The sequence below is a fragment of the Dipodomys ordii genome, unplaced genomic scaffold, assembly GCF_000151885.1.
Source record: "Dipodomys ordii isolate 6190 unplaced genomic scaffold, Dord_2.0 Scaffold65, whole genome shotgun sequence".
NCBI classification, from domain to species: Eukaryota; Metazoa; Chordata; class Mammalia; order Rodentia; family Heteromyidae; genus Dipodomys; species Dipodomys ordii.
Window position 1 is genome coordinate 8,672,300 of NW_012267281.1, and position 10,053 is coordinate 8,682,352.

Genomic DNA, 10,053 nt, shown 5'->3' on the forward strand with positions numbered 1-10,053 from the left:
GAAGTGGCGCTGTGGCTCAAGTGGTAGAGCGCTAGCCTTGAGCTGAAGAGCTGAGGGACAGCGCCCAGGCCCAGAGTTCAGGCCCCACAACCGGACCGAAAAAAAAAAAAGTGGGTGTTTTCTTGTAAGATAAAGTTGTGTTTTCCTTGAATTATTGTTTAATGTTTACATATATGATTTTAGGAAGTAATTCCTCACATGGCAAAGGAATATGGATTCCAGTATGAACTAGTCCAATATAAGTGGCCCCGTTGGCTTCATCAACAAACTGAAAAACAACGGATTATTTGGGGTTACAAAATTCTTTTCCTTGATGTCCTTTTTCCACTAGCAGTGGACAAAATCATTTTTGTGGATGCAGACCAGGTAACAAGATCATTTCCTCTTACTAACCAAGCTTGCTTACTGTCTGTGCTACCATGCTGCGTAAACGTGTAGCTGCAGTGTGACGTAGCAGCAGTGCACCCTAGTCTAAAGCTCTCATCCTCCTGGGGAAACACTGAAGGCATTGCATGGTTTCATTTATTATTTAGGATATGACTGTTTTCCATTTAAAATAGTAGATTTTTAAATGGAGTATTAAAACAAATATTAGTCATCACAACAGTGGCCACATGAATTTCTTTAAATATGAGCTGTTGTCGTTGTTGTTGTTAATGATGTCTCCTTGCTGGAACAGTTAGAAATTAGCACAAGTCTCCAGTATAGAGAGCATCCAACATTCATCCAATAATCAAGCTCATAATACTTTTAGAAAAAGTCCTAAATTGGGCTAGAAAAAAATTATCATCTTAAAAATGTGTGTGTCTGCAAGTTATGACTTTTCCCTTTCCCTGCTTGCATTGTCTTCGTAATCATTAATGGAAGAATATACAGCACTTTAACAGCAGTAGTATATAAATATATATTATAAATTAAATATTTGAAGTAGATCTTTTATATCTAAAACAAGTATATTAGGGAGGGAGGAGTTGGGGAGGTGGGACGGAAGGGATGGTAAGGGAAAATCAAAGAAGGCAACAATGCTCAATAGGAAATGTGCTCATTACCTTACTCATGTAACTGTGACCCCTCTATACAGCATTTTTACACTAAAAAAATATAAAAAATAAAACAAGTATATTTAACTTTATTAAAATTTACTTGTATTCTATAAACTATTCTTTTGTATTTTGGTAGTATTTTCCAAGTTGATAATTATGAACCATTATAAAAGAATCTTAAAAAAAAAGTAAAAAGTGTGTGTGATAGAGTAAGCATTTCCTAACAAATTTTCTAATAAATTTACTTTTCTTTTCCCAAACACAGTTTTCCAGAAGTCTGGAGTCATTAAAAATAGAAAAGATGCAGTAATTATGTCATTGAAGTGATTTAGAATATTCAGAACATTTTTGTATGACTCCAATATGGAGTAATGCATATTTATCACAAAGTGATTTTGAAGTATTAATGCACACATTTAGAAACACACATTGAGTACATAGTAAGAGCAATGTACTTATGTAATATTTAACTCCTCAGATTGTGTGTTGTATCAAATACCTTACTTAACAATATTACAACAGAGTATTCTAGTACCAAATAAGATGTTATGTAGACTCTGATTATAAGTTTCAGGTATCCTTTAATCTGTAAAGCATTTAGAGCATGAATGCATTTGAGTAAATGCAGCTATTTCCTACATTAGGTTAATAATGAAATTCCCATATAAAGACATACAGTATTTTTTAGTATGTTCATCAGTGACAGTATTTTAATTATGTAGATTGTGAGACATGATCTAAAAGAACTCCGTGACTTTGATCTGGATGGTGCCCCCTATGGATATACCCCATTCTGTGATAGCCGCACTGATATGGATGGCTATCGCTTCTGGAAAACAGGGTACTGGGCATCGCATCTCTCCAGAAGGAAATACCATATCAGGTAAGAAAATTTATACCCTTACCTTTCTGTCGCTTAGTAACGCATTAAATCACAATTTGACTCTCCTTAGAGATTATACAATAATTGTAACCTATTACATGGTGTTTATTACATGCCAGTTACAGGCATGTCTTACATATGAGCTCATAAAATGTTTATGACAACCTTCCTGGCACTATTGTCTCCACTTGTACAGGCTTCTCTTAGTACTTTATACTTGACCTGTATAAGTGATAGCATTCCAGAATATACTCCTAACTCTTCACAGAAGATTTAAATTTGGTTTGTCAAGAAAATGCAGATACTCTCTTCAAAGCTGCTTCTCTTTTAGAGCTATCAAGACAACTAGAAAAAGTTAAAGTGACCCTTAAAGAATAGAGAGCCTACAAGTATTGGAACACACTTCAAATTATGGCTAACACCATGTCTACTATTAATATAAATGTCTAACACTAGACACTAAGAGCATATTTATGAAAAGATTTATTCGACTCTTGGATATGACTAGTTAATAACATCACTCTAGACACTCACAGGAAGGAACTATATAAACAACATGAGCTACCAAGGAGTGTTCCTTTTTGTAGTGCCTTATATGTGGTGGATCTCAAGAAGTTCAGGAGAATTGCAGCAGGTGACAGGCTCAGGGGCCAGTACCAAGCTCTCAGCCAAGACCCAAACAGTCTTTCAAACCTAGACCAGGTGAGTAAGATGCGAATCAAAAACTTGAATGCATATGCATAAACTGCTTCAACTTCCTGAATGCAAAAGCAAAATCTTTTATTTTCAACTACATTTTATACTTTTGGCCTTTATGCAAATATGTGTACATATGAATAATTTTAACTCAATCTCAGTGAGTTTTTTTCAATGTTTTTAATACTAACAGCATTTTATCCTCACATTTCCATTCTCAGTCTCTTTTTCTGTGCCCTATCTCATTTAGTCTTTTCTTTTTCTTGTCAGTATCTGGTGCAGAGCTCAGTGAGTTGTTATATGCACTATCACACATATTAGAGTAACACCTTGTGAGTACCATCTGGTGCCCCCCAGGGGCACAATCAGGGGATCTGTGTTGCAAGTGGGACCATGACTATAGACAAAAAAGTGTTGACCGGATGCTGGTGGCTCACGCCTGTAATCCTACCTACACAAGAAGCTGCAATCTGAGGCACGCAGCTCAAAGTCAGCCCGGGCAGGAAAGCCTATGAGACTTTTATCTTCAATTAACCATCAGAAAACCAGAAGTGGCGCTGTGGCTCAAGTGGCAGAGTGCTAGCCTTGAGCACAAAGAGGTTCAGGGACAGCGCCCAGACCCTAAGGCCAAAACTCCAGGACTGGCAACACACACACACACACACACACACACATACACACACACAAACTGAATTCAAAGAGGATACAAATAAACAGCTTAATGAAGCAAGGAAGACCATGCAGAATATAAGAGAATCTAATTTAAAAAAAGAAACCCTGAAAAATAATCACACTTAAATTCAGTCAGACTTACTGAAAGGCTCAATAAGAATAGAAGCAAATATTTCTTGGGAAGATGCCTGTCTCAAGATCTCTGACTTCCTAGGCTTGTCAAATATTCTTTTTTTTTTTTTTTGGATCCGGTGGTGGGGCCTGAACTGTGGGCCTGGGCACCTGGCCTGGCCTCAGCTCTTCAGCTCAAGGCTAGTACTCTACCACTTGAGCCACAGCACCACTTCTGGCTTTTTTCTTTTTGCTTATGTGGTGCTGAGGAATCGAACCCAGGGCCTCAGGCATGCAAGGCAAAGCGCTCTACCACCTTCCCAGCCCTGTTGTCAAATATTCTTGAACCCATAAACCAGCAATCTTGGCTTAGAAAGCCCAGAGAATGCAGTTGGAAAAGTGTTCCACCCAGCCAGGAGATAAAAGTGCACCTGGAAAGTGTGGACCCAGCCTAATCAGTAATAAGCAGCCATGTGTGAGCCCTGAACCCCGTGACTTGACAGGAGGCAGAATGGCTGACCAGGAGGAAGCATGGCTGCTGGGTTTTGGCGCCCCCGCCTCCTCCCAGATTCTAGGGTGGAAGATTAAGGAGCTATCACAGGAATAATACAATTTGATCAAATTAAGCATTTAAAGCTTAAAAACTGGAGCTATCTCAAATTTGCGTACGTTTTATGGTACAGTAATTGTCTGAATGACTTTACTCAATTTCCTTCCTTCAGACCCTAATTTCTGTATCTCTGTGTTTAAATCTTTTTTTTCCTCCTATAGGATCTTCCAAATAATATGATTTACCAAGTTGCCATTAAGTCTCTGCCCCAAGATTGGCTGTGGTGTGAAACCTGGTGTGATGATGAATCCAAACAGAGAGCCAAAACCATCGACCTGGTGAGTGCGTCGCTTCATTTGCATAGGAGTCAGCATGAACATGTTCACCTCAAAATAGTTCCAGTCTTACAAATATTCTCTCACCTTTTCTGCTGCTCCATCTACTATGAATCTCCTTAGCACAGCAAATAGAGGTCTGTGTTCAGGAAGCCCTAAGATCCTCTCAGCCTTGCAGGATATAGTTGTGCTTATAACTAAAGGCTTTTACCATAGGAGGATACAAAGCAAAGCCAACTGGGAAATTTCATTCTTGAACAGATGCCTCTTAGCAGTAGTGCAGACATTCTAATGCTCAGCTAAACCTTCTCCCCTTCAGATACACTTAAATACAATGGAATCCATTATTGTTGGCAGCTTCTTGGGAACAAAGTTAAAGGAATGCACACAAGTCCCAAGAAAGCAGCCTAAAAGCAAGATGATGAATGCACTGAGGATGGAGCAGAGGTCTGCATGAATGCTGTCAGCCTCTTATATGGACTATTTCAGCCTTGAATTTGGTGCTGGATATTCTTCGGGGGCTGTGTATTCATAATGGGATAGTCAGTGGCATCTTGACTACTCTACACTCATTGATACAAGTATCCCGCTAGTCCACTTTCAGGGCAAGTCAGATCTTCAGACCTCGCCAAATCCCCCTGAGGCAAGATGCAATGGTAGACTACAGCACCGAGTTACAGAAAACAGACTGTAGCACCAGCAAACCAAAGAGAGCATCAGTTTGCAAATCATTTCTGGCACCATTTTAAGGAGCAAATATTTCCATAATTTTTATTAAAAAATTGCCTGTAAAGTTGTCTTTTGTAAGAAAATGCTGTTTTCCATTACTATAAAAATATCTCTGGGGGCTGGGAAGGTGACTCAGTGGTAGAGTGCTTGCCTTGCATGCCAGAGGCCCTGGGTTCAATTCCTCAGCACCACATAAGAAAAAAGCCGGAAGTGGCGCTGTGGCTCAAGTGGTAGAGCGCTAGTCTTGAGCTGAAGAGCTGAGGGACAGTGCCCAAGCCCCACGACCGGACCAAAAAAAAAAAAAGCAATTAAATGTTACTGAACTAAGGGATTATGTTGTTTTAGTTTCTTTTGCAAGATGAACAAAGATAAACCCTCACCCCAGCACAGTCCCCTGGCAGGTGCAGGTCTTAAAGTGAGGAAAGGTAGAGTTGGAGCCCAGAGGTTCCAGTTCCTGTGCTTTTCTACTGTGCTACTGTGCTGTAAAGCAGATGGTCTGCCATGTTCTTTCAGAGATGGTAATGTCATTACATCTTTTGTCAAACTTTGTGCAGAATTGTTTAACACATCTTATGAACTATCAAATTCTTTCCACACGGTTTTTAAATGTCTGATAAGGTATTTGCATTAAGCAGTAATTACGCACGTAATTTATTTTATTTTTTTCTGTGCCAGTCCTGGGGCTTGAACTCAGGGCCTGGGCACTGTCCTTGAGCTTCTTTTGCTCAAGACTAGCACCACTTGAGCCACAGAGCCACTTCCAGCCTTTTCTGTTTATGTGGTTCTAAGGAATTGAACCCAGGACTTCATGCATGCAAGGCAAGCACTCTACCACTGAGCCACATACCCAGTCTGAACATAAATTTTGAGTCATCATTTCGTTAGCTATGCTAAATTTTCATTATGTTAAGTACATAGTGAGGCTTTGCTTTTGATAAAATGTATATTCTACTGGTCATCTTGAAATATGACTTTTCACTAACAAAACTTGTTTAAACTTGCAGTGCAATAATCCCAAGACTAAAGAACCCAAACTAAAAGCTGCTGTCAGAATTGTCCCAGAGTGGGTAGAATATGATACAGAAATACGACAATTATTAGATCATCTTGAAAACAAGAAGAAAAACACAAGTAAGTCATCATCCTGCAGTTATATCTGAATCATATGGTGCATTAATTAGATCAGAATATATCAGACTTGTTTATTAGAGATCAAATGATTGTCAGAATTTAAGAAAATTGGTAGCTTCATTAACAATTTCATTTTATGTAGTCTAAGCTCACAAACTTTTGCTATAATGCATGTTAATTAATAATGAGTTTCATTAGTTCATTCATTAATTTGGGGATTGAGCCCCAGGTCTCATGCATGACAAGCAAGCTTTCTACCACTGAGCTACATCCTCAGTCCCATTTATTCTCTGTGACTTTAAACTCATAGATTAAAACAGAAAGAAAAATCTATTCCCCATGATAGAGCTTCAGCTCCTATCATTTATAAAAATAGGTAATATAACATTAGCTTCCTGACACAGAAAGAGTTAAAAAGCAAAAGAATTGTCAATTTAACATTATTCTGATTTTCACAAACATGAAAATATAAGCAGACCTTGAAAAAAAAATTCTAAGGCTTTATCAGGTTCACTAAAAATGTTACCTCCTGGGCTGGGAAGGTGGCTCAGTGGTAGAACGCTTGCCTTGCATGCCTGAGGCTCTGGGTTTGATTCCTCAGCACCACATAAGCAAATAGAAAAAAGCCCAAAGAGCTCTGTGGCTCAAGTAGTAGAGTGCTAGCTTTGAGCTGAAGAGCTGAGAGACAGCGCCCAGGCCCAGAGTTCAGGCCCCAGGACCGGACCCAAAAAAAAAAAAGTTAACCTCCTGTGTTCTAAAATAAGCTCACGCCAGGTACCACTGGCTCACGCCTGTAACCTAGCTACTCAGGAAGCTGAGATCTAAGGATCACAGTTCAATGCCAGCCCAGGCAGGAAAGTCCCCCTGAGATTCTTATCTCTAATTAACCACTTAAAAACCTGTGGCGCTCTGGTGGCTTATACCTGTAATCCTAGCTGCTCAGTAGTATGAGATCTGAGGGTTGTGGTTCAAAGCCAGCCAAGACTCATCTCGAATTAACCAACAGAAAACTAGAAGTGGCGCTGTGGCTCAAGTGGTAGAGGCTCACCTTGAGCTGAAGAGCTTAGGGAAAGCACCCAGGCCTAGAGTTCAAACCCCATGACCGACAAAAAAAAAAAAAAAAAAGATGGTGGCACTGCAGCTCAAGTTGTAAAACGCTAGCCTTGAGCAAAGACAGCACCCAGACTCTTGAGTTCAAGCTTCACGACAAACAAACAAAAAAAAAAAAACATTCATCTATTCAAAAAATAAGAACTTAATTGCCAGGAACAGGTAGCTCACGCCTATCAGGAGGCTAAGATCTAAGGATCATGGTTCAAAGCCAACCCAAACAGAAAAGTCCCTGTGAGACTTTTATCCCCAGTTAACTACCCACAAACCAAAAGTGGTACTGTGGCTCAGAGTGGTAAAGCACAAGCCTTGAGTTAGCTCAGGAACAGCACCCATTAGACTTGTATGGTGCTTATGTCTATGTTAGAATGGTCTAGCCTCCTGGCTTACATGAGGACTATATATATGGTCTTCTCTTTGTTGTCCCACAGGATACTTTGTGCATTTTGAATCTATGAAATCTATCAACCTATCTATAATCATTTACAAATATGGGGGGTGCACACGTCAATCCTGGGGCTTAAACTCAGGGCTGTGGCATTGTCTGAGCTTTTTTGCATAAAAGTCTAGTGCTCTGCTACTTGAACCACAGCTCCACTTTCAGCTGTTTGCTGGTTAATTGGAGATAAGAGCCTCACAGACTTTCTTGCTGGGGCTGGCTTCAAACTGCCATCTCAGCCTCCTGAGTAGCTAGGATTACAGGCATAAGACACCAGCTAGCATTTATTAATTTTAAACCATATCAGGTTTTAATACTGAAGTGGGTTTGTATTATGGTTTCTAATTTTGTTTCATAAGTTTATATTTGTGATCTATATAGAATCATAGAGATAACCAAGATATCTCTGCTCTCATAGATTCATGATAATCTCACATTCTAGAAAAGAAAAAAACATATCATCATGGCACAGTATAATAGGTACTAAAATGTACAAAGAGGTGTTCTCATGTCACATAATGTATAGATAGTACTCAACTATAGTACTCAACTAACAAGATCCTCAATAAACTCCTGAGCTGAAATTTTACATATAAAATTAGCTTAAATGGGTGACATGTATAAGATTTCAGGAATTAAATATAAACTTTCTTTTCTTACAGTTTTGGCACATGATGAACTCTAGCACTGGTTTCTATAAGAAGATGGAAGTATGACAAGCAACCTGCCACCGTCTGGGGAACTGGAGAACTACTGCTAAGAATAGTAGGAGGTTTCAAGAACAGTGACACATTTTTCAATTTAAAAAAAATTGCTTAAAATACATACACTTAACATATAGAATAGGTATGATTTATCTAAGAAGTGACCACTGAGTGTTTACAACTAGATGGTTACTCTTTCCTGACTGTTTACAACACTGGATTTTCACCAGTTCAAGTTAGTTCTTTCCAGATAGAAGGTATCTGACTAGCCATCTCTCATGGGTATTGATCAAACCATGTACATACACCTTTTTCACATTTCTTCAAGAAAGAAAAAAAAATTCATGGTTATCTCAAATAAGAATACTTTTATCATTTTTAAATGTAAATAATATTCTGTCACTTATTTGTCTTAAACTACATGGTTTTAATCCTTGCTCTATATTGTTTTTAATCCTTCTATTTCATAAAATAATATTCCATAGTCATGTGTGTATGTATTCTTTTTTGAAAGATGATTGGATATTTAATAAAAAGCCAAGTATGTATATGGTTGGCTCTCTGGTTGTTTCAATAGATTAATAATAAATATTTTTAAAGTATTCAAATATCTCAGGATCATAGGATTTGGGGACCAAAAAGACCTTAGTTGTCATTTGGATACCCTCTCCATCCCCTAAAGAATGAGAAAAGAGTAACTGTTTCAAAAGCTATACATAAGATTCTATTGAAAAATAGTTTGAAAAACATAGTTTAGTAGATGGCCCGTGTGCTAGCTGCCCAATAATGGCTCTGTCACGGAGAGCCTTAGGAGAGCACCAAACCTCCAGTCCCATTGTCCTCTTTCTCTGCCTGAAGACAAGCTAGTTCACATTGGAACAGGGTCTCCGCACAGAAGCTGTTTCTCTTACTTTTCAGGACTAGGCAACACAGCCTAGAGTATTTGAAAAGTAACTGTTCATCAGCCTTCTGTTGTTACAAAATGCTTGAGATAAATAAAGGAGGAAAGGTTTGTTTCTGCTCATGGTTTTCGTCCATGATGGCTTAGCCACATCGCTTTGGGCCTATGGCAGCATATGGCAGAGGCCTCATGGCTGCTGGGCCAGAAGAGAAGGGGACTGAGACGCCCACAGCACCTAAGGGCAGGACTTCCCAGTAGCCTAACTTCCTTCCACCAGGCTAAACTCCTGGAAGTGTCCAGTACCTCACAGGGAAGGCTTTTGATTAGCATATGGGCCTTTAGGGAACATTTAAGAACCAAACTACAGGAAGTGGAGCTGTGGCTCAAAGTAGTAGAGCACTAGCCTTGAGCAAGTGCTCAGGGACAGCACCCAGGCTCTGAGTTCAAACTTCAATACCTTTTCCCCAGCAGCAACTCTATCAAATCTCTCAGCTTCTCCCTCTCCAGTTACTCTCCTTATTAAGTATATGCCTGCAATAAAACCGTGATCCACACATGTATGGCCAGTCTGTGCAGTTGGAGACTGAGTGTACAGGGTTGTGCAAAGGAATTTAGAAAGCCTGAGTTCTGGTGATGTGCTCTATAGTGCAGTGAAGGGCTAACACCCTAATACCAATCCAGAATTGCTCAGTGAATACTTATGTATCTGCCCTGCTTCCTGATGGCTATTCACACAGTATTGCCGCGGT

The 10,053-nt window shown here is 39.3% G+C and overlaps 1 protein-coding gene across 1 annotated transcript in view; it reads left to right on the top strand.

Moving 5' to 3' along the window:
* The window catches only part of Uggt2 (UDP-glucose glycoprotein glucosyltransferase 2), a 92,664-nt gene extending 83,799 nt beyond the window's left edge, over positions 1-8,865 (top strand). The window contains exons 33-38 of the mRNA XM_013022966.1: positions 184-366; positions 1,766-1,926; positions 2,514-2,628; positions 4,177-4,293; positions 6,024-6,150; positions 8,362-8,865. Of these exons, the coding sequence (XP_012878420.1) occupies positions 184-366; positions 1,766-1,926; positions 2,514-2,628; positions 4,177-4,293; positions 6,024-6,150; positions 8,362-8,384 (726 nt within the window). The 3' untranslated portion in view covers positions 8,385-8,865. The remainder of the gene's footprint in view (positions 1-183; positions 367-1,765; positions 1,927-2,513; positions 2,629-4,176; positions 4,294-6,023; positions 6,151-8,361) is intronic.
* The last annotated feature ends 1,188 nt before the right edge of the window (positions 8,866-10,053 follow it).